The 20,859-nt window shown below is 44.0% G+C and overlaps 1 protein-coding gene across 1 annotated transcript; it reads right to left on the bottom strand.

Annotated features, from left to right (window-relative positions):
- Positions 1 to 17,025: 17,025 nt before the first annotated feature.
- Positions 17,026 to 18,877, bottom strand: LOC120528932 (zona pellucida sperm-binding protein 4-like). Its single transcript, XM_039753008.1, has 7 exons — positions 18,840 to 18,877; positions 18,640 to 18,757; positions 17,996 to 18,112; positions 17,694 to 17,791; positions 17,492 to 17,619; positions 17,187 to 17,376; positions 17,026 to 17,107 (listed from the first exon to the last, which is right to left on the bottom strand). The coding sequence occupies exons 1-7, from the start codon at positions 18,875 to 18,877 to the stop codon at positions 17,026 to 17,028; spliced, it is 771 nt and encodes a 256-aa protein (XP_039608942.1).
- Between the last annotated feature and the right edge of the window lie 1,982 nt (positions 18,878 to 20,859).

Genomic DNA, 20,859 nt, shown 5'->3' with positions numbered 1-20,859 from the left:
AAGACAGGGTGGGGGTGAATGATGTGTCAGGATGTGGGGGTCTGTGGATCTTACAGTGTGAGATTGTGCCAAGGTGAGATGAGACTGGCAAACCTCCATAGGACTGGGTAGACTGGCAGCAAGTGTAGAATAAAACTAGGGTGGGAATGTCTCTGTAGGTGGGCTAAATGATGAACTAATGTGTGGAAAACAGTGCAAATGGCCAAGGAGTGGGCACTCGATTAGCAGAGGGAGAATAAGATTTGGAGTCAAGCTATGAATATGTTGTAAGGCAGACAGAAGTGCACGTTTATGGAAGATTATGGAGCTGGGGGTGCAGACATTATGGTGTGTGCTTTGGCAAAATGGGGAACTGGGCAAGTTGGCAGAGGACTGGGAAATTTAGAGTCAGGTGTAGAATAAAATTTGGGTGGCAGGGGTACACCTGTTCTTTTAAACATCTGTAGAACAAATTAGGGGAAGAATAAAGGGGGCTGCGGATTTCACAGACTGAAGATTGACGAACAGAAGCAAAGAGAAAGCTGGCATCATATTGGACAGCATGGTGCAACGGGTTGAAAATATTATAGTCTGGATTTGTCCTATGGATCTGGTACTGAAGAGACCAAGATGCACATTGAAACTATGATGGGGACCGTGAGAGCAGGTGGAATAACAGGATAGATAGATAGATAGATAGATAGATAGATAGATAGATAGATAGATAGATAGATAGATAGATAGATAGATAGATAGATGTGAAAGGCACCTGTTTAACCATCCAGTGCATCAGTCTCTTCATACTTTTTCGAACACAAATACTTATGCTGTGTATTTTTAATGTGCACTGCAAACCAAAACACTTCATTTACAATCACTACTGTATCTATCCATCCATCCATCTATTATCCAACCTGCTTTATCCCAACTACAGATTCACGGGGGTCTCCTATAGTCAATACCAGCCCACCACAGGGCGCACACACACCAAGCTCACACTAGGGACCATTTAAGATTGCCAATGCACCTAAACTGCATGTCTTTGGAAACCCAGGCAAACGTATGAAGAACAAGCAAACTCCACGCAGGAAGGACCCGGAAAGCGAACCCAAGTCTCTTTACTGCGAGGCAGCAGCACTACCCACTGCGCCACCATGCCGCCCATCATTTCTGTATGTTATCCCTAAATCATAGCAGATATGCATGTAAATGTAAAAGATTTTGAACAGCAGTGAAGGGGTCTTCGTTCAAAATCCATTGATGCAAAAAAAATATCAGCTCTCAAAGCCACAGTGCTTGCTAACCCTTGAACTTTGATGAATTTTCTCCATTTTTCCATTTGACACCTCATTGTCCATGACAAAGGCATTTCCGTCTGCTGAATAAAGCTGAATAAAGATGATTTTGCTAAAGTACTGAGACTCAGCCTTGTGTTTTGAGGTGCAAGACAAGGATGGACATATATATATATATATATATATATATATATATGTATATATATATATATATATATATATATATATATATATATAGTCACAAACATGTGATTAGGAGGCAGTCAGAAAGCCCAAATGTGAGTGAAATATCACGAGATGAAGGATTGTCACATGGTACTTACTTGAACCTTTTCTCCCAACATGAAAACCAAAGAATGATAATAGCCACTATTTCCGGGTTTCAAAATGGTCGCCATAACGTCACTTCCGGTGACTCCATTTTTCATCTCTTCTGCTTGTCACCATGGACACTTCCAGCTCCTCCACAATGATGATGTCACTTCCTGCCAACCAGTTCCTGTTCCTATAATGCATCCTCTATAAAAAACGCCATCTTATCATATCCATTTTGTCAACTGATACTGAATTACAAGTACTTTTAATCACGTTTGCATACTTTTGTCCTCAGGACAATATATGGGGACGGTCCCCAAAACTTTATCTTTATGGAGTTTCTTTTCTTTGTTGAATAATTTCCACTATATATATATATTGTGAACTTGATCCCGGACACAGGCAGACAGACATCGTTGGTTCCACCACACACTTGTTTATTTACACTATGTACAAAAGTCACGTGCACAAACCCCAGTGCCTCTTGCACCGTTCCCCCAATGTCCAGGCCTTACAATGCCTCTCTCTCTCTTCAGGCCTTACAACGCCTCTCTCTTCTGGTCACCTCCAGTCCTCTCTCCAGCTCCGTCTCTCTGCCACCCGACTTCCGCCAATGACTGGAGTGAGGTGGCCACTTTTATAGGAACCCGGATTGGCTCCAGCTGCTTCCCTGGAATCTCCCGCGGACACACCCCTGTGTGGCGGAAGTGCAGGCTGTGCACCCGGAAGCCGTCTGGGTGTCCCCTGTCGTCTCCCCCCCGTCACTTCCTGGTGTGGCAGAAGTGCTGAGCTCCCGGAATAATCAGGCACTGGTGCTCCGCCTGGCGTTGGCCATGGGTCCCTACAGGGCTGGGCTTCCAAGCCCTCTACCCGAGGCCTCCAGCATAACAAGGACAGACGCCCCCTCTCGGTCTGGAGGAGACACAAGCCCTCCTCTGGTCCTCCTGGGCGTCCCGGCCAGGCTCCAGCCCCGGCCGGGGACCACATTATATATTTAGTAGATGCAACATGGCCCGAAGAAGGGAAGGTTCCTGTTTCAGACAGGAGGCTCCTAACAGGCAGATAGGCAACCTGGCTGGGAAGGAGGAAGGAATCAGACCAGGAAGGAAGGACCTAAAGGGATTGCACAGACAGCCCACTGAATGAAGATGTCACTGGAAGTTTTTAACTGCCCCAGCACACTAGATGGCAGTGGCCCTGGATATCAGTGCCCAGTGGGAAGCCAGCAGGGCTGGTCTGCCAGGCTACATTCCCCTGGGTGCCACAAGAGGGCACTGCAGGAGGACAAGCTCCCTGTTATAATTGACTTTAACATAACCCGGAAGTGATTCCATCGGGCAGTAGCTCTGGCACTGGAAGTACTCCCAGGTCCTTAATAAAAGGGACCACACTCCCTTTTCCAGGTGAGTCGGAGCTGGGTAGTGCGGTGGTGAGGGTTGATTTGTGGAGATGGAAAATCTGTGCTTGTGTTATAGTGAAGGTATTGTGGTGAATAAGAGCCATCCTTTATTTGAACCCGGGACTCTTGATGTGTTCGTGTTGGGTGTTTGGGCCAATGCCCTGGTTTTCTGCACAATATATATATAAAAATATATAAATATATACATATATATACGTACATATACTGTATATCAATATACATATATTTGTTTAGAGTGACACGTGAGTCACTGTCTTGCATCAGAGAGAAGACGCTGAACCCAAAGTCTTCAAGAAAACCAACTTTTCTCCAATCAAAACAGGAACAGTCAACATATTTTTTTAAATGGCAGCTACCACAAACAAGCAAGCAGAGATGGGGTCAGGTCAGTGGCCAGATTAGAATGCTCCCTACATCAACCATCAGGCAACAGATGCATTACAAAGCGAGGCTGCAAACTTGTAGTTGCCTCTTTGATGCCATGAACCTGTGGTTGCCTCGGCAACAGACAAGCAATCTCTGCCTGTGTCAACTGCTTATCAGTGGTCCAAACCTTCAAGCTCTGCCCGTTAAATTTCAGAGGTAGTAAGATAGTCTCATACATTTTAACGGTCCTATGGACACAGTGGATGTTCATGTCCATGTTTGTGTAAGGGGCCTGCTGGAGAAAGCCATGGTGGACAACACGGAGGTCACTACCAATGTCCAACAGAGCCAGGACTTTGCGTCCAGCCAACTTAACAGAGACCTTATAATTTTCCTTTTTCAACATCTTGTGAGAATCTTGAGAACCGCGTACCTGGGCCAGACCAATGTCCATGGACGGTGATAGCAAGAGGCAGCACTCCCAAGCAAGATGTTCTGGTTGGTCACAGCTAAAGCACCTGCCCTCAATCCCTGCTGTGGAGTTCCTACAATAGTACCGTCTACCTGCGACATCAATCTTTGTGCCCCAAGCAGTGGCATCACCAACTTTAGGAGCCTGGTGATTGAATAGGAGGGGCAGAGGAAGGGAGTGGCAATAGATATTGTTCTGAAGAGAGGCAAAGACAAGGTGGAGGTGGAGGCTAAGACCCATAGAGTCAGCGATTGACCATCTAGAGTGGACGTGATGGTTGAGTTGAAGTCAGTGCCACCTGTGCTTCCGGGTGGCTTAGGTGCCCTTCAATCTGCGGCTAAGTTCTAGCAGCAAGTAGACATCATTCCAATGCATCTCATCACAAAGGACCTCATTTATCCCTGACAAGACTGTGTCTATAGCGAGCTTTCTTCAATGCATTCGAAGGTGTCTCCGCAAAACCAGCTTTGAATTAGGTCTACCAAACCCTGGACCCGTCCCTATATAGGGCAATCAGAATCGATTCGCCACAGCTAAAACTGATGTCCCTTGGCCAAGGGGATCATAGCCATATGGAGGAGGTTCCGTTGCTACAAGAAGTCAAAATCACAAGTCTGTCAGGAGAAAGATTTAGCATGACCTGTATGGCCTCCCTGATCATAACAGAGGTCATAATTGATGCCCAGCCTCCCTTGTCCCAGCACATCAGTATTGCTATGCATTCCAAACAGAATAGGAAGCACTCTGGGATGTATGAGGGTGACATCTTCACCAGCACATCTCTGGGACAGGCAAGGGCAGAAGCACCTGCTGTAGCCTCATCCGCTGTGGTTGGAGAGGAACATCGTATGACTGTTGAGTTTCCATTGGTGCAAGACCCCACTTATGGTACCATGTGAGTCACGGTCTTACACTTGAGAGAAGATGCTGTATCCAAATGCTTCACGAGCACAATCTTTATTCCAATCAAAACAGGAACAGTCAGCATATTTATTCAAACAGGAACTACCACTTCAATACACGCAGACACAGCAAACAGGCAGTGACAGGGCCAGGTCAGGGGTCGGGTTAGTATGCTCTCCACATCAATCATTGGGCGACAGATGTGTTACGCCATGAGGCTGTGAACTTGAAGTTGCCTCGGTAACAGACAAGCAATCCTCGACAGACGCCTCAACTGTGTTTCACCAGGCAGCACACGGTATTTAATATATTTCTCACCATATACACTTTCTTATGTTGTAGATTTTCTTTAAGATAGATACATTTGCTATTTTTGACAATCATCTACACTCAATAAACCATAATGACAAAGTGAAAACATGTTTTCAGATAGAACTGCATATTTATAAAAAAAATCAATAAGTGAAACCTCTCATTTACATAAATATTCAGACCATTTGCTGTGGCTCTCCAAATTGTGGTCTTGGTCCTTTAACCCAGTATGATATGTTGACTGTCTGTGTACTTTTTATTATCAATCTCTTTAGCTCTTATGTATTTATGTGTTTCTGTTTCTTTTACCCTTTGGTTATTGTTTGTCTGATATGTTGGGCTTTTATTGTACAGCACTTTGGTCGGCCTTGATGTTGTGTTTAAAGTGCTTTATAAATAAATAAATCAATCAATAAAATAAACAAAACTTGCAAGTAGCTGGTTGGACCACCTTTTTGCCTTCAGATCTGTCGTGACTCTTCATGGTGTGGATTCAACAAGGTGCTGCAAACATTCATTGGGGACTGTCCTCCATATTGACATCACTTAATACTGTGGATTAGTCGACTGCACATCCATGATGCAAATCTCCCATTCCAACACACCCCAAAGGTGGTCTACTGGACTGAGATCTGGTGAATGTGGAGGCCACTTGATTCACGTGAACTCCTTCTCACGTTCAAAAAACCAGTCTGAGATGATTTGAGCTTAGTGAGATGGCACATGGAGATAGCCATCAGAAGATTGTGGTCATAAAGGGATGGACATGGTCAGCAACAACACTCAGGTAGGTTGTGTTATTTAAATGATGTCCCGTTGATACTAAGGGGCCTAAAGAGTGCCAAGAAAATATCCCACCACACCATCACCAGTCTGAACCGTTGATACAACGCAGGATAGATTGCTGCTTTCATGTTGTTGACCAGGGCCATCAGAATGCCACAGCAGAAATCGAGACTCATCAGAGCAGGAGACATTTTTCCAGTAATCTGTTGTCCAGTTTTGGTGAGCACCATGTGTGAATTGTAGCTTCAGTGGCCCATCCTGAGCTGACTGGAGTGGCACCCGCTGTTGTCTCCTGCTGCTGTAGCCCACCTACTTCAAGGTGCAACGTGTTGTGCATTCTGAGATGTCCTTCTGCACACCTCAGTTATAACGAGTGCTTATTTGAATTGCTTTTGCCCACCCAACCCCCCAACAATCAGCATTAATAAGGGTATGACAAAGCGCTAGAGAGCGGGACAATGATGCCTAAGTGTGGAAGTTTGTGCCAGTCAATCTGAACCGTAGTGAGAAGAGTCAGTGTCCAAACACCGCTATCACGTGACCTGTGACGTTTGAAGCTTCAAACGTCCTCAGTGCGTCACAGCGCACTTCATTGGTTTGTTAGCTTCGGCGCTAAATGAGCAGGTAGCCTATTTATTTAAAATAAGTCATTCTCATAAAACAATGTTGAGTTTTACAGATTTGGAGAGCTTTGGTGACAGATGACGACTAACAACGGAAAACTGCGTTCAAAGTTACATTTATGGACAAGGCTCTTAGTCGAATAAGATGAACTCGGTCTCTTCTGACCTTTTACTAGTAACGCGAGATTGAAACAACGAGCGCCGCATCTCTTGTGCTTTTGATTTCTTGCCTTGACCTCAGTTAACCACCAGATGTCGCCGTTCATTATGGAGCTGAAGTTTCAAAGCTTTTTCGGCACAAATAGAAAGAAAGCCTCAAAGCTTCACGAGACTTATTTTTCCCCACCACTACAAAGCGCCCAACAAGTGCAAAAGCTAGCGATGCCAATTTTAGTGCCACACAGGGAATTCTCCAATACGAGCTCAGCCAGGTAAACCACTTGTTGGAGGTCACAAAGTGGTGACAGCAATGGGACGTGAGCCCAAACAGCTTCAGTCTTCCCTGTGTGCAAGATGTCATAGTAATCTAGATGTTACATGGACAGATTTGAACACAGCTGCCTTGTGCCTGATGTTAACTGGGGCAACTCCAGCGTCCTCATGACCTCATTCTGCATTAGCGGTTTAAGAAAACAAAGGGTGGAAACAATAAAGACGATAAGCCTGCACATTATAACCTGTCCCAGTGCATAACATTTTCCTCTGTAATATGCATGGACTACTCGCCTGAAACTCCAAGAGGGACCCCTATCTTTGGTTTTCCCTGTGAATTTTTTGCTCGGTCAAACACACTTGACAAGTATAGCATTAACAGGGAGATTGCGATCGGTCAAAGCAATGCTACATTTGCACTTAACTGGACTTGGAAAACACAAGTGGATCTTACTGAATATTACACTTTGAGCTCGTTTATACTTCACGCTCAAAACTCGTACGCCCACGCATCATCACTGCCACACGTGCCCAGTGTTCATTTGACTCGTCCTCTGAGCAGGTCCTCAGACATTAATGTGACTCGTGTACAAGTTGCAGTACCAGCAATAAGTCGAGTGGGGGCGCACTGTGATAAAAGTCGGAATGTGACGTCAGAGTCCGTTTACTGTCTACATGTGACAGAAAACCGCTAAGCGAATCCTAGTAGGATCGATGTGCGCGCTTCGATGTTTGATGAACGGTTCGATTTGGTGAAGCAAATGCCGACATTCAAATGTATTCGTGGTGATTTTATATTCAAGCGTCGCATATTCCCGCTCGTAATGTCACGATACAAACTCTCTCTATATATATATCTATATCATCTTTTATGCCGTCTCTTTTTTCTGGGGCTTCCTCCTGATAGGCAAACAGCAATAGATCGCCATAACGAGTACATTGATTTTCCAACTCTCTGCATTTAGAATCCTTACGTTTATAGATGATTTCACTTTCTTGATGAAATGATACATGTTACGAAGCGTTTATTGTTTAAATTAACTGTTAATAATTACACACATGGGGGTGACACGGTGTTGGAGCGTTAGCATTTCTTTTCCACAGGTAGTCACGTCGCTCTTATTCCCTGCCTGCAGTTTCCATGTGTAACAGGTGTCTGTCACACTTTCAGGTAATCTAACTTGACACCATCCAAATATCCGACTACGCCACCCAGTTTTATTAAGAGACTGGGAACTCCTGAAATTTACCAATTATAGCACACAGGTTTCTTTAAATTGGGCGGTGAGTAAACACACCATGAAAGACACAACTGCAATTTCAGGAAGTAACAGTAACTTCTATTACACTAGACAATAATAAGTACATGAAAAAGGTAAATGAACATAAACCAAATCTAACAGTATCATGAAGAAAATTTCTTATCTTAGAAAGGAAAGCCCACAGTCCACACTCTAAAAGTCCATTAAAAACATGAATTGGATGATACAACCTGTAGTGGTGCAAAGTCCTGTTTGTTCTCAGTGTTACCCCAACACTTAATTGCTCAACTGTCCACAGATGCACTCTGTTCCCTGGACACTCGTTTCCAAGAGAATCGTGGAATCCCTGTTGGCGTCTCTTTGCTGTTCCTTTTTTTGTCCACTCTGGGCTCCTTGTGTTGCTGTGACCTAAGGCACGCCTTATTTCTTGTCTGCCAGCTTTGCTCGGTCCTTTCATGCGGCTTCCCTCTCTCTGGACCCACAACCGGCGTCTCCTTGTAGAGCTGTCTCTTCCTCCCTGGGAGTATTGCCGTCCTTGTGCCTCACGTCGTGCCAGCCACGTACCCTTGTCAGCCTGCGAGCCTCTGTGCTCCGTCCGAGTGTCTTGGCAGTGCTCTCAGTGGACTGTCCTCCTTCTGTTGCCTTCTCCTGGCCAGAGCTTAAATCTCCTTCAGTCCCTGCAATTATCAGTTCTGGACAACCAGATTAAACAAGTGGCACAGCTAAATTTCCTGGGTTTAACAAATAATGAAAACACGAGTTAACAAAATGTATTGTTACCAACCATTAATGAGTACAGATCTGCTGTTTAGAAACCAATATTGTCAAAAATGTTAATTGCCAAGTCAGGTAAATACAGAAATCCTCCAAGGCAAGACTTCAAAGCGGCGACTCCTTTGCAAGACAACTAATACTTACAAAAACAATCCTGACACAATCAGTAACTGAATTATCCAGGCCCCTCCAAGGAAGCAGCAGTTCTGTTATACACGTGGTATTGTTTGTATGTTTGTTTGTTTGTATCTCAACCAGCCATAAACTTCAAAATGGCAACTCCTTTGCAAGACAGCAAATACTTACATCCTGCAGACAGCCATGACACAATCAGTAACTGGATTATCCAGGAAATTGAAAAACAAGGTCCCCTTCTGACATCCCCCCAGACTTAACCATTGTCAGTCCCGGACAATCAGCATAATATTCTTATTCTCTAAAACGGGCTGGGGGTCTCCCCAAATTTTCCCTCCTCGATCGGCGCAACTCCACAGCTCCCCCCTCTGAGACATAACCATTTTCTCGAGAGGCTGGGTCTCTCATTGTCCAAAACCAATATATGGGAAGTCCAGGTGGAGATGGTTCGGCTGTTGGGGTAGCTGAAGCACTTTGTGGAGACAACAACAAGGCTTTAAAGCATTACGGTGCACATTTTTCTCTCTACCTCCCCCTTCTGACCTCACCTTATACACCACCCCAGAATCCCCTACCTGGCCCAGCACCACATAGGGTTCTTGGTTCCACCAACCTGTCTGCTTCCCTTGTCCTTGTCTACCTCTATTTCTCAGCCATACCCTTTCTCCAGGAAGCAATGGAATAGCCTGAGCTTCCTTATGCTGAGCTTTATTATGTTGTGCTGCCTTATCCATCCTCCCCTTAGCAGTTTGACCTGTATTTGATAGCTTCTGCTGATGTCCCTTCACCCATTCTTCCCTGGTACCCCCTCTGGCAGGGACCTTCACACTATGGCAGAAGGCTGGTTGTACATATCGGCTGAATCCATCATTTTCCCCGGTGTGGCTCAGCACGTCGACACACAGCAGAGCTGTTAGACCCTGCTTCCTGCGTACTGGGGGCTGCCTGACACAGTACAACTGGTGAATCTGAAGCCTGAAAAACAGCATGCCAACAAGCAGAGATCACATTCATTCCAATCAGCAATGGGCTCGTTTGGACTTCATCTGGTACAATCACAACCCCTCTAGCAGGTAACTTCACTGTAGCCACCTCAAAATCCATTGTGGCGTAGCCTGTATAGGGGATATCCAACCCATTGGCAGCTTTCAGGTTTAGAAGAAACGGTGCCTGCCCAACTTCAATCGTATCTGTAAAATGCTGCTTGAAAATACTCTCTTTCATCAGTGTTACCTGGGATCCAGTGTCTAACAGTCCATTTAATGTTTTGCCTTCGATGGTGACGTGTACCACGGGACACTCACCAATAAGAGGGGATATGGCCTTTCGTGTTTCACTGTTCAACCCTGCTATCTGGCCCACAGCTGCAGGGTTCACAAGTTCAAAAGTAGGGCGCCCACTAGAGGATGGACAGTTCCGCGCCAAATGACCTGCTTTTTGGCACTGATTACAAATGGGCCTACCTTGTGAATCCCAGGCATAACGGCTGTTAGTGCGAGGCCTCCTATCTGGCTGAGAGTGTATTAGTGGCTGGGCAGCATCAACCTGTGGAACTGCTGGCCTCAGTTCCTTCAGCAGCTCCTGAGTCCATTCCATCATCTGTGTTTTCAGGTCACCTAGAATCTCTTCCTTGAATGCTAGTCTCCAGTCTGCCTGTGAATGAGAGTTAGTTGCAGAGAACTCACCAATAGCTCCGCAAATTGCTTCCCTGTGTCCCACATAATTACATTCCCCTTCCAGCAGCAGGGCCTCTTGATGCACTTCCCCAAAAGTTTTATCTGGATTATGGCGCACAAATGTCCGTAGTGCTTGTCGCAGTCCCGTGTCGTGGAGGCCCAACAACAGCTGATCTCGCAGCTGTATATCGGAGGGGGCTTGGGCTGGGCTACGCCGTTGTAACCTGCAATGAAGTTCCCTCAATCTAAGCACAAAAGCCCTGAAAGGTTCGTTAGTTCTTTGTGTACAAATGTAAAATTGGGACATCAGAGTAGCTAACGGGACTTGGTCACCATATAATCCATCTAGAAAAAGAAAAATCTTTGTAACCCTATCTCTTTTTTCCACACTCAAAACACTGACTTCCCGTTTGGCATCCCCAGTCAATGCTCCCATCACAATACTGACCTTTTGAGACTCCCCATATTCAGCTGCTTCTAATAACCCCTGCATCTGTTCTTTCCACTCATCATATTTCAAATCTCCTTTTTCCCCACTAAACTTGGCAATCCAAGGTGCACCGGCAAAAATAGGCATCATCATGATGATAATAAAAATACAGTAAAACTACCCCACAAAATCAATAACTAAATAAAAATTATTTTAAAAAAATGCCTAGTACTTCCAAGTGTGTTACTCACAAGCCCAATCCTGCCGACTACTGCCAAAATTATGTAACAGGTGTCTGTCACACTTTCAGGTAATCTAACTAGACACCATCCAAATATCCGACTACGCCACCCAGTTTTATTAAGAGACTGGGAACTCCTGAAATTTACCAATTATAGCACACAGGTTTCTTTAAATTGGGCGGTGAGTAAACACACCATGAAAGACACAACTGCAATTTCAGGAAGTAACAGTAACTTCTATTACACTAGACAATAATAAGTACATGAAAAAGGTAAATGAACATAAACCAAATCTAACAGTATCATGAAGAAAATTTCTTATCTTAGAAAGGAAAGCCCACAGTCCACACTCTAAAAGTCCATTAAAAACATGAATTGGATGATACAACCTGTAGTGGTGCAAAGTCCTGTTTGTTCTCAGTGTTACCCCAACACTTAATTGCTCAACTGTCCACAGATGCACTCTGTTCCCTGGACACTCGTTTCCAAGAGAATCGTGGAATCCCTGTTGGCGTCTCTTTGCTGTTCCTTTTTGTCCACTCTGGGCTCCTTGTATTGCTGTGACCTAAGGCACGCCTTATTTCTTGTCTGCCAGCTTTGCTCGGTCCTTTCATGCGGCTTCCCTCTCTCGCTGGACCCACAACCGGCGTCTCCTTGTAGAGCTGTCTCTTCCTCCCTGGGAGTATTGCCGTCCTTGTGCCTCACGTCGTGCCAGCCACGTACCCTTGTCAGCCTGCGAGCCTCTGTGCTCCGTCCGAGTGTCTTGGCAGTGCTCTCAGTGGACTGTCCTCCTTCTGTTGCCTTCTCCTGGCCAGAGCTTAAATCTCCTTCAGTCCCTGCAATTATCAGTTCTGGACAACCAGATTAAACAAGTGGCACAGCTAAATTTCCTGGGTTTAACAAATAATGAAAACACGAGTTAACAAAATGTATTGTTACCAACCATTAATGAGTACAGATCTGCTGTTTAGAAACCAATATTGTCAAAATGTTAATTGCCAAGTCAGGTAAATACAGAAATCCTCCAAGGCAAGACTTCAAAGCGGCGACTCCTTTGCAAGACAACTAATACTTACAAAAACAATCCTGACACAATCAGTAACTGAATTATCCAGGCCCCTCCAAGGAAGCAGCAGTTCTGTTATACACGTGGTATTGTTTGTATGTTTGTTTGTTTGTATCTCAACCAGCCATAAACTTCAAAATGGCAACTCCTTTGCAAGACAGCAAATACTTACATCCTGCAGACAGCCATGACACAATCAGTAACTGGATTATCCAGGAAATTGAAAAACAAGGTCCCCTTCTGACACATGTTTTTCCTGCTGGGTTTGCACAGTGGGCTCCGGTTTCCTTCCAAACAAATGCAGATTTGCTGACACTAAAATGATGCCGCTGTGTATTTGTTTGCGCTTGTATTCACCTTACGATGAGCCCATGCCCGTCCAGGGTTGGTTTCTGCCTCGTCCTCTGTGCTAGCTGGAATGGGCACATCCCTGGATTTAATCATCTTTTTCAGAGATATTGCGGTAAGGGGTCACCGGAATTAAACCCTCCTCTTGTGTTAGGGTCTGCACCGACCCGTTTTAAATTTTAAATGCATACAAGAATCACATAAATTTGTTTATTGCATCAAGGTTTTTGACATTGTCAGGAACCTCTATTTCAACAAAATAAAGCAAAAAATATATATATTTTTACTAAATTATAAAATGCTCTGGTTGAAATTATGACCTTTGTGTTGTTAGGGTCGGTTTCGACCCAGTTATGATAATACGATGATAAAGCAATAATTAGAGCCAAAACTGAAATCCTAAGCGCACTGTCAGCTGACACACTGACAACCAGCTCCGCTCCTAATCATGTGAGCTTTCTCATTTTGCGTGGCTTTCTAGGATACCTGCACAAAAACAAAACAAACAAAGACGGCCATGTCCAGAGATGTGAGGTGAATTCACTCATTTGAGTGGCCATTTGACTTGCAGAGTTCACATTTACAATTTGCAGCATGCAAAAATGAGAAGAAGATTCACAGTGAGTCAAGTTCTGGATCATATTGTTGGTGAAAATGAAGGAGAGGACACAGAGCAGCATAGCGATTCAGATGAGCAGGTTTCTGAGGAGGAAGACAATGTGGAGTATCATCCAGAAGACTCAGACACATCTGGTGAGTCGGATGAGGAGGTCACTGGTGCTTAAGCTGCTCCTGCTGAAAGATTCAAGTCCAAAAATGGTAAGATCTTTTGGAGCTCAGTACCTCATGATGTACATGGCAGGGCAGCTGCTGCAAATGTCATCCAAATGACCCCTGGAATCACAAGGTTTGCTCTGACCAGAGTCAGTGACATCAAGACATGTTTTGAGCTATTTATGCCATTGTCACTAAAAAGAATCATCATTACTATGACGAACCTTGAAGGAAAAATAGTCCATGGCGACATGTGGAAAGACATTGATGAGGAATACCTGGATGCTTTCATTGGTGTTCTTCTTCTTGCTGGAGTGTACAGATCCTGCAATGAGGCCACTGATAATCTATGGGACGCATCAACAGGCAGAAATATTTTCCGGGCAACAATGTCACTTCAGACATTTCAAATGATATCAAGAGTCCTCAGATTTGACAACAGAGAGACGAGAGTGAGATCTCACAAGCTTGGTCCCATCAGGAATGTCTGGGAGAGATGGGTGCAGCTCCTTCTGCTGATGTTCAAACCAGGGCCAGAGGTGACAGTGGATGAACGTCTTGTCCCTTTTCGAGAAAAATACCCCTTCTGGCAATACATACCCAGAAAGTCAGGGAAATATGGCATAAAAATCTGGGCAGCCTGTGACGCAAGAACCAGCTATGCCTGGAATCTACAGATTTACACAGGTAAAGCTGCGAGTGGCATCCCTCAGAAAAACCAAGGAAAACGTGTGGTCCTCGATATGACCACTGGACTGCAAGGTGACAATATCAATTGTGACAATTATTTTTACCAGCTATGACCTCGGACGAGAACTTCTCAAGAGGAAACTTACCATGGTGGGAACAGTGAAGAAAAATAAACCTGAGTTGCCTGCTGAAATCTTGTAGGTGAAGGGCAGGGCTCCACTTTCCTCAAAGTTTGCTTTTACAAACACCACCACTGTTGTCTCATATTGTTCAAAAAGAAACCGGAATGTGACACTCATGTCTACTCTTCACAAAGACGCAGCTGTATCATCAGGAAGTGACAAAAAGCCCACAATTATCCACGACTATAACAAAAACAAAGGAGGAGTGGACAACATGGTCAAGCTGACAGCCACATACACATGCCAGCGAATGACCAGAAGTTTTACAACATCCTTGATGTGTCTGCATAGAATGCATTTTGTTGTGGAGCCACATCCACCAAGGAAGGAACTCGACCAAAAAAAAAACAGGCGGAGACTGTTTCTTGAGGAGTTGGGAAATTCCCTTTTCAAGCCACACATTAGGTGAAGGGAACGGGTGCCCCGAGACCCAGACGCTGCAGCCTTGGTCAGACAGCTGCAGAGCTCACCCAGCACTCCATCCTGACCATCAGCAACACAGAGAGAATCTGCATCAGCATCTTCCTCAACAGCAACCGAAACAACCCCAACCCCAGTCAGGCCGCCTGATTCGAAAAGAAAGAGGTGTCAGGTCTGGCCAAGCAGTAAGGACAGAAAGACAAATGTATTGTGTTTGAACTGCAAGAAATATCTCTGCAGAGAACACACAAGAAGTGTCACTTTTGGCCACACATGCCTCTAAACACACACATACACAAGCATGTTCTTGCACACGGAGGTTTTAACTCTGATTTAGCTTTGTATTAGTTTTGGAACTTGTAATTGATTTCTATTTGTTCGATTTTCTTGATTGTTTTTTGTTTATTTGACCATTCAAATATATATTGTGTGTCATGAGCTGTTCTGCTTTTCATTTTTTCAGTTTATATTAAAGTTCTATTGTTAAAAAAATATTTTTTTTGCCTTTTCTTGATGTAAATATCTATGGGTCGAAATTGACCCGTAACACCATAGATGTCACTTTAGTTATTAATATTAAAGTGAAAAAATAAATAAAACAAATTTATTTAAGAGATGTGTTCTATACCCCTCAGTATTAGTCAGGTAACACAACAACCTTTTATTTATTAATATGATTCTCTTGAGGTTCATTTTACCATTTTATTTAAATTGAAATCAAGCGGTATACTGACAAAAAAAGGCCCAGAGGTCCACACCAAAAGTATTAAAACCAACATTTTCATGGCTAAGGAAGCCTAACAAGGTAACCAAGAGATGAGAAACAAATTGGATGATAGCTTATTGTTTTTAGTGTATTTTATAGCTGATTTAATACATGGGTCAAAACCGACCCGTTAACATAAGAGATGATAACAGAAAACTAACACAAGAGGAGGGTTAGCCGGTTTTTAAACTCACCCCTTCCCGGTTTCAGACGACGAAAATGCATCTGTTGTGTTGTTTCAGCCATTACCCCATCATTTGAATCGCAAATAAATCCTTCAACATGGAATTTTAAGGGCGACTGCTACTTGTCACCATAGAGCTAAAAAAAAAATCCCTAATTTTCTTCTGAGTTCAAAATTCCTCTTTTTTCTAAAATGAAATGTCAAATACCAAAAAAGTAGACGGACTAGTACTGCAGTGCTCTTGCCCAAAAAATACCCACAGCTGACCCCTGTTTGGCACGGCTCCAGTTTGTCCAAAAACCAGAAAGAAAAGTCACAAGTCAGGCAGCCATAAAAATATTAAGACTTCAATTTTGCTTTTTGCCAGTTGAACCTCCGCCCAGCAACTATACCCAAAACCAGGACCACCATCAACATGGCAGCAGCAGCACCCGGTATCCAGTGGGGTAAAGGGGCTGTGCAAGGAAGACAAAAGGGCATTTACTCTCCAATCACCATTAACTAAAAAGCCATTTTCTGCGATTCAAACATTACCTTCATCCTCCAGCTTAGATGTTTGCACCTGGTCAGCCTCCAAGACGACAGGACCACTGTGAAGGAGCACATTCTGGCTGAAGGAAGCCTACCTGTCTGCAGCTCTGCTGGATCCTGAAGGTGGCAAGAGGAGGAAAACAAAACAAAAAAGAAGCCATAACAAGATGCCAATAAGACCCCTTATTAGGAAGGCAAGCCAAGCGCCCACCATTTGAAATACACCAAACTACCCCAATTTAAATTTTGTAAACTAAAAAAAGAATTCTGCATTCCAAATATGGATTATACATTTGAGTAATTCACAAGTTATCAGTACAGGACTACCTAATGATTAGTTAACTCACTTCTCACAGGGCAGCTCTGAGTACAGGGTCTGCTGCAGAGGGATAGCAGGCAGCAGCAACACACTAGGTGAAGATCTACAGAAAGTAAAGGAAGCAACATCAACAGGAACCCAAAACAGCAGACAAACTTACACTGTAGTGGCCAAAGCAATGGCATTTCAAGACAGACGATATAAAAACCACAGAGCAGCACGAAAACACAGCATTCATCATCACCACAAAACCCAGCCTTTCAGCCAAGGCCTGCTGAGCTGCAGGGTCCACAAAAGCAAACATTTCAAAACACAAATCTCTTCTAATAGCTTAGGTAGGCCACTCCAGATGTGCTGTCCACTGTCACCAAGCTTGTCAAATAGTTATCCCCTGTGTATGGGCACCTGGGCAATGCAAACCTCAAGTCAGCCCTGAACAACCATCCTCTCCTCCCCACCCTCACACTGGGCAGACGGCATCTACCCATTCACCAGAAGGCTCCACTGGGGCTGGCTGGAAGCAGAAGGTCCTGGGGTGACCCAGCAGTCCCCAAGAGTCAGAACAACGTTAGGGTCAGTCCTGCTCACGATGTGCACTTCCACAGCCACAAGATCGCTCAGAGTTTTGGTCACAGGGTAGTCAGCATCCACGTAGTAGGAGCCATAGGAGGAATCTGACCATGGAAAAGAGGGGGCTTTACTTCACAATCACACTCTAACTTCATACTACATGGATCAAGGCATTGACAATGATCAGCAAATCAAGCCAATCTGTGACCCCAGCAGTACCTGTGGTAATGACCAATTCCAGGTCAAATGGCCCTTGCTCTACTACTGGCAGAGTTGGCGCCACAGTATACACCTCAGCCTCCACTTGCACATCCTGGCTTCCTGAGTAGGTGCACTGGAAGAATAACCTGAGGAGAGAAACACCACATCATAGCAGGTAGAGCACATTTAGGGTCAGAGGAAGCAGGTTCAGAAGCCTTACTTGTAGACACTGTCCCTGGTGATGGAGCCCTCTGGACCACTCCTCACAGTGATGGCAGCAGACATGGTGTTCTGGCAAGTCACGTTGCCACCTGCCATCTGAAACAGGATCATCAATCACTGCTGGTTACTACATTTTAATAATGGTTCTAGTAAAATCACATTGCCTTAATATTTCCAAAGAGGAAAATGGGAAAGATTAGATTCTACACCAGACATTAACCTCCATTGAACAGGTAGGACAACTCTAAACATCTGAGCCACTTTTTGCCAACATTGCTAAGTCGCCAGATGGGGTCTCACCTGAACTGTGCTGCCACAGGCACCTACTGGAAACTGGTACATGACAAAGCTGGACAGGCTGGTCACAGGGCTGCAGCTGGGGGAACTGCTGTCCACCAACTGGATGCACCCAAGATCCTGGGGAGGAAGGGTCACATTATCAGATACCACCACAAACTGGCCTTTGAGGGTGCACTGCACTGCACTGTCACTGGACAAAGCAAACAAACATGAATATCCAGTGGCAGCCACCTTTGCTCACTCACATCTCCCAACCACTCACCATCATTGGCATAGTAGCATGGACTGGTGCTGCTGCTTGAATCGTAGCAACAGTTCTGGCTTGACAGTCTGCTTGAGTGATGGATGAAGACCCTCCATAAGAGAGCTTCTCACTGGCTGCAACTGCACATCTCAGCAACACTCACAGATCGGCGAGCTGTGATGGCAAAAGAGCCCATTTAGAAGATGGGAGAGACACTCAGGGTGCCATCCCAGAAGAGAAATCAGAACAGGCTTAGGGCATGTGAAGGTTTTCAGATTTGTGCGAGATCCAACAGTAATGATCACAACATACTGGGAACTCTAAATAAGCAGGAGGCGCAAAAAGACACACAGCTTTTTTCACAACGGCAACCAATGGCTGAAGTGTCGGCACTACTGACCTTCTCAGATGCATAACCGTAAGGGGAAGAAAAGGTCACCGATAATGTGGTGCGACTGGATATTACATGGAGGACGACTCCTGGGAGATTGTCACCTTTACCAGTCCACCACTCGTCTCTGAAAAGATAAAAGTTGACGAGATTTACTGGAATACGCAGGCGCTTACAAGTCTCAATGCTCGAGTACACGCCGCACTCACTCTGGAGATAAACGGCAAATGACAGCCTCAGTGACCATTGTGTGGGGCGATCTGTCTGTTAATTTAATGAGGGGAATCAGGAAACATTAATCAAGAAAAGGAGATGAGAAACGTGTCAAATATGAGTATTTCAAGAGAGAGGCTTTGTAAGGTTTGGGAATGACCCGTTAATTAAGTACTAATAAATAAACACAAAAAGAGGGTTTTAAAAAAATAAAATAAACGTATTAATATTTTTGAAGTTCGTAAAGTAAATGACTTGAAGTTAGATGAGCCGTATTGTTTAATTGAAATTCCTTTGCTGAAATGATGTATTTTAAAACAAATTCCTCCATATAGCGCCTTTTGTCAAAAAATAAATAAATGCATCGTGCTCCTACACTGCTTTAGTTCAGCTTTTTTTTAAACAACTATTTCCCAATTTCCTCTTTCTCTCTTCATTTTAGCGCTTTAGTATTTGAGATGAGTTTCCCGATAATGTTGAATCCTAACGATTAACAGGCAAATTTATGATGCAACTCGTCAATGTATGCAGTCGCGCACCAGTGTGTCACTGTGCTATGAATCCAGTTATTAAGATATTTTCATTAGCTGAGGGGAATAAAGGGGATTTCTTGAGACTTATTTAACTTAAGTTGGTGTTCAGGCCCCTCTTGAGATTATTACACTGGACATGTGCAAACGATACAAAATAAAAGAAGAAATAAGAAAATGGTATGAGCAGCCGTTTGTTGGAGCTTATTTTCAGTCTCGAGATCTGATCTCTTTCTATATAAAAGTCACGTGAGTGCTACGCAGGCGGGGAGTTTCACACACGCCCCGTCCTTTTTGCAATGCACGATGGGATTTTTAGTTTCGTTTATCCAGGTAAAAGTTGATTTTCTACTCCAGACTGTGAGATATCTTCTTCTTCTTTCTTTCTTACTATATAAAAGCGGTCGGGATTGTCCTTCTGTCCCGTGAGTTGAAAGCGTAGCGGTTTTCCGCTTATCACAGACTTACTACTTGCAGCTTGCGGTACGAAGCGACATGATGTGAGCAGAGTTCTGGAGCTCCCATCGTTCCCTTGGTTTTGTGCGCGATGCGCTGGAAAAATAGACAAAATTATGTCTCTGGAAATAATTAATGTTGATGGGGTACAAATGCCAAACCGCGTAGTAAATATCAGGGGGGCTCAAAAGGGCGACCTCAATATAGAAAAAACAGTTTAAATTTCATCACAAAAATAACAGAAACTACGAGTATTAAAGTAATACCGATCAAATGCAATATAACCAAATTAATGAGTTTGTATAAAATATCGAATTGATCTACAAATTAAATTGCCTTAAGAAGTGGTCAACTTAAAAGTCGGTCGCCTTTAAAAGGCGGGTCAGCTTAGTATAAAAAAGAGGGGTACTCATCTCACTCGGTTTGTGTCATTTCAACCATTTAGTTTAAAGTGTGTTATTCACTAAGCAGTCATTAGGTGGCAGTGTGAGCTCAAGAAAAGGCCCTCGTCAGGCAACATCGGAAGAGAAACTGAAATCACAGCTGACTTGTGCGTTTATCTTCACAACGATTTCAAAGGTAAGTTTATTTTTCTGATATGGTTTGACATCAGAGGGTTTACTGAAGAAAATGATTGCACTAAGTATCAAGAAATAAGTATAAAGAACTTTACTTTTAAACATGCTCTACCTTAAGGTTCAGGTGTCACTTAACAGTAAAGGAATTCACTAACACTGATTTTTCCAAATGTTTCTGTTTTCATGAAGAATCCAATGTTTTGTGATCGTAAACTGTAATCAACACGATGAATGTGCTGTGACTTCACTATACACTCACCGGCCACTTTATTAGGTCAGCAAGCGATAACTTGGATGGCGCCAGTGTGTGTGGCATGTCGTCTGCCGCTGTCTATTTTGCTTATGTCTTTGTTGTTATTTTTGTGTGTCATGTAAAATGTCAACTCATTACTGGTGTGTGATCGTCAAACATTTCTGGAGCTTGTCTGCTGTAAAACTTGTACAGTTGGACA

Source organism: Polypterus senegalus, chromosome 4 (assembly GCF_016835505.1).
Source record: "Polypterus senegalus isolate Bchr_013 chromosome 4, ASM1683550v1, whole genome shotgun sequence".
Classification (NCBI taxonomy): Eukaryota; Metazoa; Chordata; class Cladistia; order Polypteriformes; family Polypteridae; genus Polypterus; species Polypterus senegalus.
This window is presented reverse-complemented; position numbering and strand designations above follow the sequence as displayed.

Bases quoted from the DNA above. Each gene is read 5' to 3' on its own strand.
- LOC120528932 (XM_039753008.1), bottom strand. From the start codon at position 18,877: ATGGTCACTGAGGCTGTCATTTGCCGTTTATCTCCAGA. The intron at 18,113-18,639 runs GTCAGTAGTGCC...CTTCCTCCCCAG, and splicing joins ACGGTTATGCATCTGAGAAG to GATCTTGGGTGCATCCAGTT. The intron at 17,108-17,186 runs GTAGATGCCGTC...TGCATTGCCCAG, and splicing joins TGGAGCCTTCTGGTGAATGG to GTGCCCATACACAGGGGATA.